Raw genomic sequence first — 18,855 nt, 5'->3', positions numbered from 1 at the left:
TGTGAAAATAGGGATTTAGAGTTGCGAAAATATCGTTTCTAACATATATATATATATATTAATATGCAGATACACAAATCATATCCACGGATACAGACTAGATATCCGCAATCAGATCCTTTAAAGGTGCAAATCAGATGCAGATAATTAACTCGAATTTCAAATACAATCCGATCTATAAACAACTACTCTTTAGTGAGTTAATATACTAATGATCTTGAAATATAATATACTAATGAAGATTAGCATAAAAAAACTTGGAGCTCAATTAAGAATGACCAATCTAACTAACGTATTTCTCCAATAAAATTAGCACTTAAACTTGAATATAATTTAGTAAAAGGAGAAGGAAATAACTATACACATTGTAATTTGTAAGGAAATGATATCAAGAACTAATAATGCAACTGTACAATAGAAGTACAACAGCACCATGATTGCGCCACAAATCAACATAAGGACCATTGGGGCATTGACTAAGAAGTTAAAGACACGTTAATAAAGTACATATTAACACAAAATTTCAATGGCTGAGGCACAAACATCAGCACAAGCTCATTAGTAATCAATAATGAAGAACATTTACAGATAAGAATAGTGCAAGAAATCATGCTTCTTTAGTTCTACTTTGCCATCATGCTGCTACAGCTGGCCCAGTCTTTCCTGCAGAAGAAAAGAAACCAATTTGAATGCTGATAAATAATTTTGGTTTAATTGCATTCTGTCCCCATCATTATAAGGCATGTGCAATTCAACCCCCTCTCCCCAAACCTTTAAAAAAGTGCAACTCGTGTCGCGAACACATACTCGAGGTTTAGGGATCTTATAGTTCTAATATGGTAATACCCAAAAAAGGACTAAATCTTGTTACCTGTAGCATCTGCATTAACTTCGGATGCTGCTCCAAAAGTTGGCAAAGTTTGTCGCGGTCACTCAACAAAGACTGCCAAGTCAAAAGAGTAAGATGGTAAGAATAAAAAGATAAAGCAAGTTTATATATCAGCATCATCAATAGAAAGTCGTGTGTGACATGTGCTCGAAAACAAGTAACAATAGTAAGAAAGAACACCATGCATAGCAAATACCTGAATTGCTTCCGGCGATTTGAAATACTCGTGTAATGACATTCCAGGATCTGACTGCTGCTGTGCTTGAGCATCACGGTGTTGAGTAAATTCGGCTGGCTGATGCTGCTGCTGTGGTGCATGTGGAAACTCTTGGTGCTGGTTTTGATAATAAGTCTGTATCGACGAAACCTGAGACTGCTGCAGCATCTGTAATTGATGCATTTGAACATTGGTTGGCATTGGCATCCCTTGCTCCAACTGCTGTAAAGCTTGAACAGGTGGCCTAAGGAGTTGCTGAGGTGGCTGTGGAGGGCGTGGAAGCTGAGGAGGCTGCAACGGCTGCAATTGAGTAACAGAATGCATTGATGAAAAGGAAGCTGCAGGAACAGAGACGCTTTGCAAGATGCTTGGCTGGTTCTCACTCTGTTGATGACTTGGGCTGTTACCATAAGGGTTTAATGGCATAGAAGCTGGCCTATTGAATCCCAAAGGCAGCATCATAGGGTTTGGTGGATAGGGCGACGATCTGGCACCCAAAGGTGCATTGGAGGCCTGGGGAAGTTCAGCGGTTCCAATACTTGTCTGACCATATGCAGAGGAGGTTTTAACGGATGGTAAATTATATGGGCTAGATGCAAAAGGAGGAGGTGTGGGCGGAAGTGGGGGAGCAAGTCGATTAGGTCCTCCAGGAGAAGAAACAGAAGTCCTGGAATACTTCATATCTGGTATCGGAACAGAAGGTCCTGATGATGTTGAAGTTGAACCATTGTTGAATGGAGATGAATAATCCGTCTGAACCTAAAAAGAATCATAACAATGATATGATAAACATGAAGGGTAAAAGAAAGAGAAATTCAAAACACCAAAGCGGATGCCAGAAATAGACAAAAATAAGGGTTGCAAAGTTCCTCACTTGGAATGCCACTGGACGCTGTGTGCCTGCTGGAGAATTAACAAATGGGGACGACTGTCCAGGAACAGAATCTGGAGCATGTGATATAACGGGCGAGATTGTTGGTGGCGGTGGCATGGGTGGTAGAGGTGGTTGGTTAGGCAAAAACCTCTGATCATACAGTCCTTGAGAACCTGAAGCATTACCGCCATGTTGTGGGCTGTTCTTCATGAAGAAATTCTGGGAAGCCATCCTTGAATCGGCTGGTAATTGCAGAGGTGATATGGATGGATTATTATAAAGTGGCCCCGGAAAACCAGAACTGTGTGCCATTGAAGAATCATATCCGCCAGATGACTTGGCTGGAACAACATTCTTTAGGTCGTCGGACTGCTCAACATACTTCCTGTCTGAAGAAACACTAGATTCACGAGCTAAAATATCAGGACGAGAAACAGACATCTTTGAAGAAAATTCACTTTGGCCATTTTCATCCACATTAGATCCTAACGGGGTACCCATACGAGAAAATTGACTACTATCAACAGCGTCGCTTTCTGTCTCTTCAACGATCGAGTGAGGAGAACTCTGCTCAACAATAACAGGGGCAGCCTGTGGTAAGTCATCATCAGGTTGAGGGAATGGCAATTTGTCGTCATGCTCGGATTCCTCCACCTCAAAAACTATATCAAGCTCTTGAAGATCATCGTTAAGATCAGTCTTTAATTGCTTGGATTTGTTTAACTTTTCCCCATCTGCAGGTTTAACAGGAGATGCATTTTTCAGATGTCCCACAGCCTCTCCCACTACTGCTGCAGAAGGGTTTTGGCGTTCCCTTTGCCTTGCCATGAATTCATCTACATGAATTGATGGAGGTCTTCCGCCAGTTGATCCTGCTCGTGGCACCGCTATTACATTAGTAACCCCATCAACATTCCTCTCTCTGGCCACGTAGTCATCCACATGCATAGATGGGGGTCTACTGGTATTCGGCTTGCGCTGTCGGAAGGCATCCCTACGTGTAGGACCTGAAGGAACATTAGACTGTGATACACCACGTGAAAATGTACTTTGAGAAGAGTTATCAGCCTGGAAACTTTCTCCTCTGGCACGCCTTACTGGCCCATCCATGGATGTGAGTTTCCTTTTAGTTGCAAGGTTTGTCTGCGTTAATCTATCAGGTAATGTTTCCGGACATTCCCAGAGGAATTTGTCCCCAAGTCCTCCATTGTATAGATGATCATCAATCATTTCAACACTGTTCTCTAGCATTTGACGTGTCTCTGCAAAACTTAAAGCATCATTTTGGGGCAAAACAAGTTCATCCACCACCATGGAACTGGCTGATCTTTGCAATACTGATGACAATGACTTAACCAGCTCAGAAACCTTAACATCACAGATGAACAGCAACCATTAAGAAAATGAATCCAGGTTAAAAACTGAGATGGGAAGGTCTACGTGAATAGATAGTAGATTGATACCTGATAGAGTGGAATTTGCAAGTGAGGCGTAACTAAACCGTCATCCATAGCAACCTTCGAACTTAACAAAGTACCAAATTCAAGAATGTAATTAATATTTTCTTCAGGAAAATCGGCTGATCTTGTCATATCATCAGAAAGCCCATAGAGGTACTTCAACACGGCAACTCTCTCCGCATTCAAACTAAGCAACAAAGTAACTATAAGTTTATTCTTCTATATTATCCCATACAAAAACAGTGACTCTGGCTTGAGCAATGTAAATAACAAGCATCCAAGATATGAATATCTAATAAATAAACACCTCTACATCATTTGCTAAACACCAGGGAGACCGCAAATATGAGAATAGGCCGATTCCCAATGTCCTTTAACATATTTATGTTTTCAATAATTCAAACTTCTGGATATCAACATATACACACAACTGATCAAAAAATTTCAATTGCAACCCAAACTTAGTCTTTAGTCAATCAAACCAAACATTATCTCCTGCAAACCATCAGTGACACATTCTTTACAAAAAAAAAAAAAAAAAAGCGGAAACCAATGGTCAAATAACAAGGCTTTAATTATTTCAATTTTCAACTGCTACATTCTTGAGTTACATTAACTTAGAATTCGATTGATACAAGCATAGAAGTTTTTTACAAAATTAATTGCAAATGATCACAAACGTATAAGTAATCAGAAGCAGCAATCAGAAACGGGGAAAAAAAATCTTACCTGTCTCCTTCAATGCAAAACTGCAGAGACCCAAGAGATAGCATATAAACAGCATCAACAGCACCAGTTGACAAATCATCCTTTGAGTTGATTGATCTCAACAACTTCATCCAACAGCTTAGTAATGGGGGGCGTTTTTTCCATTCTGCAACACGATGATCATTACAATTCACAACATTATCATCATTGCTCGATTCAAGTTCATGAGCTTGAGAGTGGATGCCAGAAAGAGAAGCTCCAATTGCCATTTGACCTTGAGTACAAGAAGCTAATTCTTTGAAAGCTGTAAGACAAGCCAGTAACTCTTTTCCAACAGGCAGGACCTTCAAACAACAGAATGAACTTAGCATCAACGAAGCAACAAAAGCAAACAACATTTTAAGCTATATAATTCTGCAGAAGGTCAAGCACTTCTTTATATGAAGAGAACAAGGATCTCATCATCAATACAGAAATTATAACATATTTACAAGTATATATCAAAAGGATCAAAGTCTCACCTCACAGCCCTTCAAAAGGTAACGTAATATCAAGGCACAATCAACATCACTCAATTTTCCACAACTTTTACTGCCAAACAACCAGAAACTTTGTTACTTAACAGCCAACAACGAGTAGAATTTAAGAAACAAGAAAATACAGTACTCACATGTCATGCCTTCGGGGGTGATGACGAGGAGCTTCAGAATGAAAAAGAAGCATAATAAACTTGAATACTGGGAAACAACAACTAAACGAATTAAAATTGCACTTTGCAGAACTACTATCCAGAGTCTGCCTCATATCGGCATCAACACTAACAAAACATCTCTCCAATACTTTGGTTATAATCTGAAGGGTGCCCTCCCTCAATAATAGGCCCTAAAATAGAAACAATGGATATCAGATGCATATTATGTAAAATTACTGAATCACCAATAGTTAGCAATACCAAAACAATGATCCTGATGAAAATAAGAAGGAAAAACAAAGAAAAATATAGTAAAATAAATCACTGACCTTGCCAAATGGATGCTCCAATAGACTGACAAGAAAATCAAGGAGCCTCAAAACCTGAAAATAGTGTAGAAATAGACAGTATAACATCAAAATAGAAAACAAACTAATCGTACAAAAAAATTAGATGAACTATGAACCAAACTGGGGGGCAAACATCAAGGAATCCTTACCTTAAATGCATCAGTATCAGATGGAGAGGATGATTCGGAAATATGGTGATTAATTGATGACAATACTGGGCGTATGAGCCGAGACGCATAATCTGGATTTTGGCATGCAATGCGAGTTACAAAGACGCGCAATAGATCTTGAATGACCACTAATGCCTGTCAAGAAAACAGAACGACACAAGAAAAAGACCACTTACATAAACTCACCATCATATCTCACTGCCAGATAGAAAGATGGAAGAAAATTAAAATTCATAACATTGCCATATCGGCAGAAAGTACATACAGAAACAGCATAATGCTGTATAATCTCAGCAATTTCATCAATGTGATGTCCAAATTGGAAAACCAGCTTCTCAAGGTGTGCAGGTTCCAGATACCAGTTGACATGTCTCTCCTTCTGGGGCCCAAATAGGGTTCCAACAGACAACATTCTTCGTGCACTCAACAAAGGCATTCCACTAGTCCAAAGCCACATATTCTCCTCAGGGAATAAATCACTCTTGCAATAGGAAACATATAAGAAGAGATAAATAAATTTTACGTTCAATGATGTTATTGTTTGCAGTTCAAATAATTAACTATGAGCAATGAAGTTCCCTCTCAGACATGATGAGCCGGTTGGAAAGCAGCAGTTCATTCAAGCTTGTATTTTTTGTATTTCTGTAGTTCTGGGAGGAATTCTTTTCCTCCACTCTTTTATATTGTTCTCTCAATACCTTAATCAAACTATTTCCTTTGTTATTAATTAAAAAAAAACAATAAAACAAAATAAAATATTTATGGGCACTGAAATGAGAAGTGTTACACGGAACATGTAAAGAAAAAAAACACTTTGAATGGAATGAACATACCAAAAGATAGAGCAAACTACATGTTTCCTTTGGACCAAGAGTCAACACTGAACTAGCTTGGACGCTCGTGAGAAGGGTGTGAAAAAGACCGGGACTCCATCCATATACCGGCCAAAAGGCAAGGGTAGACGCAATAAGATGACAGACAGCTCCATAACCAATAGCATAATTAGGATATGGAGATGACAAGTCTGCTGCACAAGCAGCTAACTTGGGGCTGCAACCAGAAGAATTTGATCAACTTAAAGATAGCATGACCCCACAACAGATGCAAATAGAAAGGAAGCTGACAATACCTGATTTCTCTGTGTAATCGTAAAAGAGCATTCATTAGTTTTGTATTACGGTGCTGCTCCTTTGCTTCCTATAAAATTGCAAACAAAATCCATCAAGAATACTGACTAATAACTAACAATACACAAGGCACTGCTACTCCATCAGACAAAACAAGGACGAAACAATGTTTGATCAAAGTATCATACCTAAGGGGGTAAAACACAATGTCATAAAAAATAATCAAGGAATAAAACAAATGTGATACAAAGACAAGCACCACATATAAACCAACATTCTAATTTTGATATATATTACATCAGCATTGTAATAAACATCAAAGTTTGGTCTCATCCATTTGAAAATCAAAATTCAAAAGGTTGTAAATGATACATATAATTCCAGAAGCATAATGGAAGGTATTCAATATCCAGCAATAACTGCAGGTACCATTGTCCACAACCTATTCTTATCCTTTGATAATCCCAGCCAAGGCAAAGAAAATTACACATAAAGGCAAGTAATAAAACAAAAACTCACTCAAACAATTCAATACCTTCCCACAAATTGAGCATAGTATTTAGTACATATTCCTAGCAAGAAGACCCCACTAAGCTAAAGCTGCATGTATGCTCAAGATGCAATCCCCAATCAACAGTTCAACACGCAATAACCAATGTAAAACCTTGAAAATAATTAAAGTTCTTAAGGCAATTTCTTGGTCAGTAACAGTTGGATACATAACATGCTCACATTTTAAACATAAATAACTCCAAGTTTCTGACAGAATAGTGACTACATAAAAACTAGTATAGAGAGAAGAGATGGGACATCTAAAAGTCACACCTGTAATTTCTGTAGGAGTTCGATCAGTAGCATCAGAGAAGGAACCAAAAGATCAACTATGCTAAGTTCACGATTACGTTCCAATAGTAAATCAGATGTAGCATTGCATTCTGTACCCTCATCTACAAGGTAATCTGTTCAGAAGAAAGGAAAATTACATGGAGCAACTTTGGAAAGAGTAGAAAGAAAAGATACAGATATAATTTTTTTATGAATGCAAGAACTAAGAGGAAGAGGTAGATATTAAACGAAACAAGAAAAAAAATAACTGAAAATGTAGTAGGGTATGGAGCAAGAGCAAGGCACACAATTCTTTTAGAGGGTTGTCTCTCAAGTATGCTAACATAATCATATAAGCAACTTCAAATATTGAGCATTGTAATTGACTTTACCATAACTGTTTGAGGATCTCTCCAGCATGAATCTGCAGTTCACTAAAATAGCAAAGATAACTATTACAGCACCTTCATCATAGAGAGTTGCAGCAACAGTCTGCACAAGTCAAAACTACTTTAGGAAAGCATTAACTATTATCAGTGAAACAATTCAAAATAGACTGTAACATACAGGGTTCTCAGAAATGGAAGATAAAATCCTGAGTGCCGTTGTCAATTGCGCCAACGAAGAATCTCGAAGAGTAACACCATCAAAAGATTTTTCAGATATAAACTTCCCCAGATTCTCCATAACATTAATCTCAGAGCCAATGGAAGACTCTCCAACAACATTTTCAACATCAGTTAGATCTGACACTAGGATGCTAGTTGAAGTCAACTGGGCATCCCCTCCAGAAGCCAATACAGCAGCATAGCGTAGGAGACCAATACCCCCATGTTTATGGTATACTACACCAGCATCTATCCATTCCACTAGCCGTGAGGGAGCATCTTTTCTGTTGGACCCTGGAGAGGAGGAATGCAAAGCCCTATGAAGCTCCATGGCATGTCCAATCCAAGAACCTAAAGATGATGCTGTAGAATCTGTAACAATGACTTCAATAATCTCTGCAGCTGAGTGAATTAATGTCAGATTTACTGGCGATGATCCTGAATTCAACAGAGTGAGAACAAGCAGGTCAGATCACTAAAAAGGGGAGGGGGAAAAAATCAGCAAATAATGTGCATAAGGAAGAATGAGACTACAATTGAGTGAATTGGATATTTACCACTGTTTTTCACAACAGATTCAGTTTCCTTTACAGAACTCAGTGCTTCAATCAACAAAGAAATAGCCTACAAAAAACCAAAGAAACAGTCATCCTATAAAAAAGTGCCTGAAAACAAGCAAGATTTCACAACATCTAAATATCACAAACAATAAAACTCTAGGTACCTATATAACAGAACTTGCCACTAACAGTATTAACAACTAAGGTCAATAACTACAATCTAGCATTGATCTAATGGACAAATAAACATATTCGGTATATCATAGATAAAACTGAAACCTATGAAAAACTTCAGAAACCTTTGGGTAGAAGTACAATTACAAAAAATACTTCCTTTAGATGACAGGGAGGGGAGCCAAACATGTGCATTTCTACACCTTTTCCTTCGTATACTATTCTCATGTCAGAGAAAGGTGCAAAAAACAATACACTTCCTGATACTGTATTTTGTGGATTGTTAGAGGATAAGTAAACCATACCTCAGGGAAATTTGCCAAAGCCAACAAAGCCTGCCGTCCACAATCAGACCTACAACCATCCGCATATTTCAATCAGACCTTGTTTAAAATACTTAAGATTCAATTCAGACAAGCAAAGGGCAATGTCAACCTTGACAGGGCAGAGAGTTCCCACACAACCCATAAGAACTCTTCTGACTGAGGATTTGAAGAAAGCAAAGAATCAATGGCTTTAACCTGACCAATTATAAAAATTGTCACAGATACAAATCAGTAATCAAAACATCGATGGGGGAATGGGAGCAGCAGAATGAGGAGGGAGAAGGTAAAACATAGACGGAGTTGTTTGAGAGAGAACAACTGACCACTTTTAAATGCATCCCCACTATCATTCCTATCTCCAGTGGACTACAAAAGAAACCCTTTGAAATCAAAACGGAAGCATATCGAAGAGGAACGCAATCTTCCTTGTTGCCACGATGACCACCCCTGAGGGCATGGATTAAAGTACTAGAAAGTTCAGGATCCTGTAATAGATATATCAGGCCTACAATGGAGCAGAAAGTTAGTCAAGTTACTTGATATTTTGTTTCCATTGTGATAATGGATCCAACAATGTGTGTCTTATACATGCATGAGAATTTTAAATTGATACTAATTATAGCCAACCTGAACGGCAAAAAAGTAATGAAAGTATCACAGCCTCAACTGAAGAGGTAACATCCATGAATATTTCCATGACATGTCCCTTTTCTGTGCGCAATACAGATGATGACAACAGTGCAGTTGATAAAGAAACAAAACCCCGCTCCTGCATCCAGGAAAACATGTAAATACAGATATTATGAGCACGAGTACAAATAATTGAGTGATGTTAAAAAAAATAATTAAAAAAACTCTATCCAAAACATGAGTACATAAAACTTTCGGCAGCTTCTCGTCAAAGTTAAGTGGAATACCTTCAAAAGTCCCAATAAATGCGAGTCAATATCCCAATCTGCAAAGCAACAACTTGAAGAGTTGATCAAGGCAGAAGTTGTTTTATATGATAGTAATCCATCTGTTTGACCAAAAATCATTGATCTGCTTGCACAGGCCAGTGGAGAAGGATCTTCAATTGGACCACGTGAATTTATCAATTTCTGTATTGGTACTTGTCAATAAATATTAACAAGGAATTTTATTTCAAGATGCAGATTATTGCTCAAAGAATAAAGCTGTCTAAGTTGCAAGGAAGAAGTAAAACAAAATCCTGTGCACTATTCATTTAGAATGCTACAAATACCACAATCAATTGAATTAAACTGACCAGGAGCTTTCTGAGGAAAATTTCAGCAGAGGTGAGCATATTCAATGTAACATCTGTAACCCTACCAGCCGTACTGATGTTTTCCAGCACAGACAGAACTGCAGACTGGCGAAGATCAAATTACCACATGATAATAATGAAGTTCTGAAACGCAAAAACAAAAGACAAAAACTAAAAGTTTCCAGACCAAGCACATACAGAGAAAGCAATACCTCATATCTTGAAGTAACTTCATAAAAGCGTAAGCGATGAAGCAAATAGGTCGCAAGAGAAGCAACATCATGACGAGGTTTCGACAGTATCAACTTCAACAATTGGCTATAACCTTCACTGGTTCCAGACGGAATATTTTCATCTTCCCGAGGCCACCAACCTAAGAAACCTTCACATCCAACTGAAAACCTAGTGGCCCGCTCCACAACACCAAGAAGCAGGAGCATGATAGTAGTAGAGTTTTGCCCATCCTTAGAGAAAAATTTTGCAAGCTGCTCCATTCCCCCACTATTAACAAAATGAAAGCAGCTCTCCCTACCAGAGCATAGCAAATGAGCCATGCTCAATCCTAACAGGGTATGCTCACTCTGCAGTAAAGTATATGGAAAAATAAGATTCCAGGAATAAATAAAGAAGGTATGCAAGGAGAGCGGAAGAAAAATAACATGAGTGAAAAGGATTTCTTTTTGTCTTAGAATGTGAGAAGAAAATGGTACGTCACCCGAGATACAAAGTGATCTCCCGTAAGCAAAGATTGCCTTTTAAACTGAAAGTAATGATTAAACATATCTACCAACACTTTGGAATCCGAAATTTCAGTTCCCATTTCAAGGTCATTGCCCTCTGCTGAATATTCGGAAGATTCACTCCCTATTTTTTGCTGAAGAACCTTATAAACCTCAAGAAGTCCTTTTCTTGCCTCATTGACAACACCGTGCAACTCTTCAAACTTATCAGGTCTATTTCGTGTCTGATATCTCCCACTGATTGATTCACATATGTCACTAGAAATGTAAGAAGCGATTGCTGATACTACAGTACTTACAACCTTATGTCCAGCATCCCCAAGCTCAGAAAACTCTAAAATCTTTAACATCAACTGTAGAAACAGTTTGACTTCAACAGAAATATCTGCTGCGGGAACTGGGATGGACAATACATTCAAAGAACTTGAATCTTCAATAGTAAAATTAGTAGGATGTAATGCAACTGGAAGGTCTTCAAGCTTTCCCTCCTCAGAATCAGCCAGATCAGTCAATGCATTGTCACCAAACTCAATGTTAAACTGGCCCAGGTCCTCAGCTGTGTTACCATATATAACCAAGCTCAAACTGCGGTAGCTACCCCTAACAACTAGATGACTAGTAACAACAGCCTGAGCAAAAGAAAACAGTAATGAAGCGGTAATTTCAGCATAAATGTTTTCAATAGAAAAACAATTATGGTGCAAGATTGCAAGCTTGGGCAAATCACTAACATGTATCAGGAGACCAATTCATCAGTATAAAATATTCAAAAGTTAAAGAAAACCACTGATTATGCATACATATATCAAAAGAAAACAAGTTAGCCATGATTACCAAATCTTAAATCAATAATCAAATTTGTACATTAATATTAATCAGTAAAACTTATGTGTTGAATATTTTGTTAGCTTTCTTTCTTTGTCTTCTTTTCCTAGTTCTTTTTTTTTTACTTTGTTTTCTTCTTCTTCTTTCTCTAAAATAAATAAATATATATTTTTTGTATTGTTCATCTTCCTTTTTCTAAAATATATATATAAAGAGAGGATAATGTGGAAACGAGGATCAGTCGTCATTAAATAGATACATAAGACATAGTTAAAACCTAAAGTATTAACTGTATAAAAATGAATGTCAATCCCTATTACATATGAACGTCAATAAAGGAATACCATTAAATGAAACACGTGTTGAGCATCAAATGGAAACAGTAACCTATCCTATACAAAATCAATAGTAGGAAAGGCATAATTAAAAACCCTAGAATTACTTCCAAGTTCCAACCAAATATACCAAAGCACCACAACAAAACTAAGGACTGGCATAGAATTATTAGATTCCTTATGCAAGCCAAAACCACTAATTTACCCAGTGAGTGCAAAGCTGGAAACTAATGCAGGTCCATAGGTCAAACCCATGATTCTCCAAATATTTTCTTAGATTTTTTTAGCTCTCTTTAGACCATAGAAAATAATTTTGAGCTAGAAGTTTATCTCGGAGTGCAATATTGGGAGCTACTATGTTTTTTAATATCTACTTGTAAATAGTAAATCAAAAATATAAGAATTGCATAGTGAAAATAGCATATAAAATAAAGGAGAGAGGAAACAAGAGATAACAGCATTATGTGCAACAGAGATAGCCAGAAGCTTATTGAATATTAAATCTTCAAACAGTCGGAGGAATCAGAAACTGGATATTGTTAATAACAGCAAGAACATATGTAAAATGCAATAATTACCTCTACTTCCAACACATTTGATGAAGAGTGTGAATAGAGAAAAGGCTGACAAAGTCTTCTGAACCTTGTCTCTCCCTCACAGTGAACAAACACCTCTATCGCAAACGATGGAGGTAAAGTGGCTCTGGTATAAGAAAGATATGATATTGCCAGCACTTAGTAATTGATTTCAAAATCTATTAATCTACGTCATAAAAAAAGCATAAATACAACCAACCCTTGGGACTAACCAAATAAACAAACACTTTCACTACATTAGAGAAGTGCAAGGCATGAACAGGCATCCACAATCAATGTTAAATTTTCATCTTCAGATTAATTGTTACTATGCTTAACATGTTATAAGAATGCAAATCATTAGCTGACATCTCTAATGTAGTGGAGGACACAAGAAGTTCACATATCGTTAAACAAACATTTTAGTGCCTAAAAGATACTATTCAAAAACTTTTCACGTTTTAAATAATGATCTGAGAATCATCAAGCACGTATATATAGTAGTCTTCAAATCACTTCAAGCAACTAAACGAAAGCAAATGCACCAAAAAAAAGGGGAAACACATACCCAACAAGTGCTACTGATTGGGCAACTGATGAAGCACTCTGTTCTAGGAACTCACAAGCAGTGATGACAATGGGCTCTGAGAAAATCACCTGCAAGGAACAATTTTTATTGAAACCCATAAAAAAATTTTACCTAGTAAACACTCATCTCGAAGTTCATTGTAGCTACAGCTTGAAATTGAAGAGCAGTAAGTAACTACCACCAAACCAAGCTCCAAGCTTTACCAATTTTTCATTAAAAATTTTCACCTTAACACTGCAATTGAAAACAAACAATATGGACTGAGCAGAATGTGGGCATTTTACCTCGTCGACGTACTCATCGAGCTGAGGGTGAACGAAGGTCTGAGCGAAGAGGACGCATGGTTCGGGTCGACCCATTTGGCAGCTTCAGCGTTGGGGATTAGGGTTCGAGAGTGGGATCATGCGCGTTGAATTTGAGAAATTTTTGAATTTCTAGGGTTTATGGTTATGGAGCCTCTTCTAACTCTTTCTCTTCTCACTTGAAACGCAGAATGGAGATTCGTTTTAATTGTTTCAGAGGCGCGTCACCGACCTCTGATTGAACAGGGATGTTACTTGTTAAGCTTTGGAGAGGGAAAGGGACTTTTATGGCATTTCAACTCTCCTTTTTACCTCCCAACAAATTATAGCAATTTAATCATTTTATTATTCTCTCTCTTTTTAATTCAATGAATAGTGATTTTTGTTGTGATAAGAATGAGCTACGTGGATGTCCATTCTCATGCAAGACTCATATTATCAAAGAGAGAATGAATATTAAATATGTGTTGAAAATAAAGACCCCATGCATGTATAAATAGGGGGTGTGGTACGAGGCTTTAGACACAACAATAATATAAAAATACTCTCTCTTTCTTTCTTACACAGAAGCAAGTAATAAGAAATCTATTTCTTCTTTATGCTACAATCAAATACTATTCTCCTTATATTTTTACTACAATTCTTTCTCTTATTTTATTTTATAAGCATTTTAAATTCTATTTTCTATTACTCTTTACATATAATATTAATAGCAATATTAATCATCTTTATTATATTGAGATAGTAACGATAAATAAATGCAATTATCTCTCTCTTTATTTTTAATACTTTTTCTTATCTTTGTATATATATACACTATACAACATATAATATTATTATATATATATAAAAATTATTGAGCTAATTATATTAATAATAGAGTCTTCTATTTATACATCTTTATTTTATATATCCTTTATTTTACAACACGTTATCAGCACGAGACTCTGATCAAATCTTTAGGAAGACTCAGGTAATATTTTCATTATGTCGAAACTCTCTCATCTTGAATTCAATGCTCTTGATATATCTCGAAACAATTATTTATCATGGATACTAGATGCTGAAATCCATCTTGATTCAATGGATCTTGGAGATACCATTAAGGCTGAAAATAATGCATCCCAGAAGGATAAAGTTAAAGTCATGATTTTTCTCCGTCGTCATCTTGACGAAGGATTGAAAAATGAATATCTTACATTAAAAGATCCTGCAGATCTTTGGAAAGACCTTGAAGAAAGGTATAATCATCAGAAAACGGTGATACTTCCTCAGGCCCGATATGAATGGACGCATTTGCGTTTACAAGATTTTAAATCTATAAATGAATATAATTCTGCAATGTTTCGAATCACCTCACGAATGAAATTGTGTGGGGAAAAAATAACTGATCATGATATGTTGGAGAAAACTTTCTCAACCTTCCATGCCTCGAATGTGCTCCTGCAGCAGCAGTATCGAGAGAAAGGGTTTAAAAAATATTCTGAGTTAATTTCTTGCCTTCTTGTTGCCGAACGCAACAATGAGTTGTTATTGAAAAATCATGAAGCGCGCCCAGCTGGCGCCGCCCCATTTCCTGAAGTAAATGCGGCAAATCATTACCCCAGAAGAGGTAAATGGCAATCTTTTAATAACAAGAAAAATTATGGAAGGAAAAAGAATTATGTTCAAAAGAGAGGATCTCACCAGAAGTGGGATAAATAAAGGAATATCGGGCAAAATAAATCAACCGAGGAGAAGTGTTTCCGCTGTGGTGGAAATGGTCATTGGTCACGTACCTGTCGTACCCCAAGGCACCTAGTCGATCTTTACCAGGCATCTTTGAAAAAGAACGACAAAGGAAAGGAAACAAATTTTGTTTCAAATGATGCTGAGAACTCCACCACTCATTATGATGTATCTGATTTCTTTGAGGACTCTGAAGGAAATATTGGTCATTTGATCAATGATGGAATAGTTTAATATGTGGGATTGTGAAGTATCTATGTAAATAAATAATGTAAAGAACTTATTGTAAAGTTTTATTTTCTATGTATTTAAGTTTCAAATGTGATGTACATAAATAATGAAATATTAATATGAATTTTGAAATTATTAAATGTGTCAAATTTTAAAATAAAATTTCGGTATATGACATTATCTTATGTACAGTGTTTCTTAGAAAAATAATTCTGATCAAGTATTCAATTTAACTGTGCATATTACTCATTTTATTATTTGTTTTTGAAGAATGGCAAGGATATGTAATGAAGATATATGCTTTGCGGATAGTGCAAGTTCGCACACTATTCTCAAAAGTGATATATATTTTACCCATCTTGTGCCAAAAGAAGAATATGTTAATACTATTATTGGCTCAGGCAATGTGATAGAAGGCTCCGGAAGAGCTGTAATTTTGTTTCCTGGAGGAACAAAATTTATAATAAATAATGCACTATTATCTACCAAGTCTCTGAGGAACTTGTTGAGTTTCAAAGATATTCGCCGAAATGGATATCATGTTGAGACGATGAATGAGAGAAATCATGAATATTTATGTATCACAACTCATGATTCAAATAAGAAAGTTATATTAGAAAAATTACCCTCTCTTTCATCTGGGTTGTATTATACCAAGATTAGTGCAATTGAATCACATGCCACTGTAAACCAGAAGTTTACTAGCCCAAATGAATTCATAACTTGGCACGACCGTTTGGGTCATCCGGGAACAACCATGATGAGGAGAATTATTAAAAATTCTCATGGACATTCACTAAAGAACCAGAAGATTCTTAAAACTAGTGAATTTTGTTGTGCTGCATGTTCTCAGGGAAAGTTAATTTTAAGGCCATCACCAGTAAAGATTGGATTTGAGTCCCCTGAATTCCTAGAAAGGATTCAAGGTGATATATGTGGACCTATTCATCCACCATGTGGATCTTTTAGATATTTTATGGTCCTCATAGACGCATCTTCGAGATGGTCACATGTGTGCTTATTATCTTCTTGCAACCTGGCGTTTGCGAGATTACTGGCTCAAATTATTCGATTAAAAGCACAATTTCCAGAAAATTCAATTAAAGCAATTCGTCTTGATAATGCTGGTGAATTTACTTTCCAAGCTTTTGATGCTTATTGTATGGCTAATGGAATAAGTGTTGAACATCCAGTAGCTTATGTTCACACACAAAATGGGTTAGCAGAATCACTTATTAAGCGCCTCCAATTAATTGCTAGACCCTTGCTTATGAGAACAAATTTCCCAACCTCGGTTTGGGGGCATGCTATTTTACATGCCGCAGCACTTATTCGTTTGAGGCCAACGAGTTATCATCAATTCTCTCCTATACAATTAGCTTTTGGCCAGCAGCCAAATGTTTCCCATTTAAGAATATTTGGGTGTGCAATATATGTTCCCATTGCACCACCTAATCGCACAAAAATGGGACCCCAAAGAAAATTGGGGATATATGTTGGATATGATTCTCCCTTTATAGTGAGGTATCTTGAGATACAAACTGGTGATGTGTTTAAAGCCCGGTTTGCGGATTGTCATTTTGATGAATCAAAATTTCCAACATTAGGGGGAGAGAATAAGCTTCCTGAAAAGGAACTTAATTGGAATGCATCATCGTTGATGCATTTAGTGTAAATCATGTTGCTTGTATGCGAAGTTTGTATTCGTAGGTTTTGATGAATGACAAACCAACAAACGACATGAAAAGACAAACCAACAAACAACTTGAATGAACAAGCATGAGGAGTTGAAAGCAAACACAACAACAACAAGAAACTCAAGTCCACAACATTTGAAGACAAGTATAGAGTCTTAGGACTTAGGTAACTTCTTGTTAAGAACCAATTGCTAAATCTCTCAACACACACTCACAAAATGTTTTGATGCACATCTTGCAATTCGATGCTAGCCAAAAGGTTTAAAAACTTGTTTTCAAAGGTACAAAAGCATAGGAATTGACTCCAACAAGTTTGAAATCAATCCCAAGCATTTTGAAGTGATTTTAAGCCATTCTTTGAGGTTTGCATCGATGCACACTCATCTTGCATCGATGCAAAGCATGCAACGACTTGTTGCATCGATGCAAAGATGTTTGCATCGATGCAACCTAGCTGAAAATTCAAATTTCAGCATCAAAGACACATTTGCATCGATGCAAAGTGTTATGCATCGATGCAAATAATTCAAAAACATAAAAAACAGCTAGTTTTGACATAAATGCTCCATCCCATTAATTTCCCAACGTTTCTAAGGTTTGGGGAATCTATAAATGGATGGATTGAAGCCTTATTTCATAAGTTTTGATTTTAGAAAACTATCTTGTTCATATTCTTGCATCCTACACATTTTTAAGTGATATAATACACAATTTGAGAGAGAAATATCAATTGGTTCAATAGTGCTAAACTTGTAATCACACACTCTTCTAGAGAGCACTCATTTCATCTCAACAATCCTTTGAGAATTGTTTTCTTGTACACCTTGTAAATTGGAGTGTGATCTCCAAGGTTGAGTCAAGAGTTATAAACACTATAGTCGGTGAGGATACCAAAGAGGTATACTAAGTACTCAAGGCAAATCTTAGAGAATGTATCTCTAAGTGGAGTGGGTTAGTATACGAGTGGTGATCATATACCGTGAGGTGTTAGAAACTAAGGACTCGGATTGTAAAAGGTTTTGCGCGAGCACCTTGAAGCTTGGCAATAGTGGAACTTCTCAATTGCGATTGAGAAAGAAAGTGGACGTAGGACAAGGATTGTGCCGAACCACTCTAAATAGCGTTTGCTTCTCTCCAAACTCATCTCTTCAATAATATTGTCTTTTACTTTTGAGCAAATAAATTGTGATCGAAAAGTAGCTTCGTAAGTACTTAAGGAGTGGCTTAAGTCCGATTGGTGAAAAGCTTGATCAATTTATTTGAGTTGGTGTCTATTGGAAAGTAAAAGCTCCTTATAAATGCTTAGCAATTGAGTTAAGCTCTTGGAAAAATACTAGTACAATAACACTTTTGTATATTGTCTTTAAATTTCGCAAAAAGATTCATTGTTGTTGCATTACTCAATTCACCCCCCCCCCCTCTTGAGTAATTGTGCATAGGTTCTACAAGTGGCATCAGAGCTTAACCCTTTGAAAGACTTAACCGTTTAAGGGAAAAGATCATGGCAAGCACAGGCTTTAACAACAACAACACTAGCGAAGGTAACTCAACAGCTAGACCTCCTCTTTTTAGCGGAACAAATTACTC

The 18,855-nt window shown here is 36.8% G+C and overlaps 1 protein-coding gene across 2 annotated transcripts; it reads right to left on the bottom strand.

Moving 5' to 3' along the window:
- Positions 1-364: 364 nt before the first annotated feature.
- Positions 365-13,932, bottom strand: LOC112757700 (protein virilizer homolog). Of its 2 annotated transcripts, XM_025806258.2 has the most exons (28): positions 13,595-13,932; positions 13,290-13,378; positions 12,725-12,848; positions 10,962-11,615; positions 10,459-10,827; positions 10,247-10,351; positions 9,897-10,079; positions 9,607-9,748; positions 9,303-9,484; positions 9,089-9,174; positions 8,959-9,007; positions 8,477-8,543; positions 7,879-8,357; positions 7,704-7,803; positions 7,312-7,445; positions 6,489-6,556; positions 6,193-6,409; positions 5,625-5,840; positions 5,339-5,494; positions 5,169-5,222; positions 4,819-5,030; positions 4,670-4,739; positions 4,170-4,492; positions 3,444-3,627; positions 1,981-3,348; positions 1,086-1,865; positions 872-943; positions 365-663 (listed from the first exon to the last, which is right to left on the bottom strand). In XM_025806258.2, exons 1-28 carry the CDS (start codon positions 13,667-13,669, stop codon positions 643-645), a joined length of 6,579 nt encoding a protein of 2,192 aa, XP_025662043.1. In that variant the 5' UTR covers positions 13,670-13,932; the 3' UTR covers positions 365-642. The 2 variants fall into 2 exon arrangements, with proteins under 2 accessions (XP_025662043.1, XP_025662053.1); XM_025806268.3 differs by lacking the exons at positions 10,962-11,615; positions 12,725-12,848; positions 13,290-13,378; positions 13,595-13,932 and having other exon boundaries at positions 10,247-10,344; positions 10,459-10,637.
- Between the last annotated feature and the right edge of the window lie 4,923 nt (positions 13,933-18,855).

This window comes from Arachis hypogaea, chromosome 2, assembly GCF_003086295.3.
Source record: "Arachis hypogaea cultivar Tifrunner chromosome 2, arahy.Tifrunner.gnm2.J5K5, whole genome shotgun sequence".
Classification (NCBI taxonomy): Eukaryota; Viridiplantae; Streptophyta; class Magnoliopsida; order Fabales; family Fabaceae; genus Arachis; species Arachis hypogaea.
The sequence above is the reverse complement of the archived record's forward strand: the minus strand, read 5'-3'. Positions and strand labels throughout refer to the sequence as shown.

Bases quoted from the DNA above. Each gene is read 5' to 3' on its own strand.
- LOC112757700 (XM_025806258.2), bottom strand. From the start codon at position 13,669: ATGGGTCGACCCGAACCATGCGTCCTCTTCGCTCAGACCTTCGTTCAC. The intron at 13,379-13,594 runs GTAAAATGCCCA...TGTTCCTTGCAG, and splicing joins TCGATGAGTACGTCGACGAG to GTGATTTTCTCAGAGCCCAT. The intron at 5,495-5,624 runs GTATGTACTTTC...TTTTCTTGACAG, and splicing joins TACAGCATTATGCTGTTTCT to GCATTAGTGGTCATTCAAGA.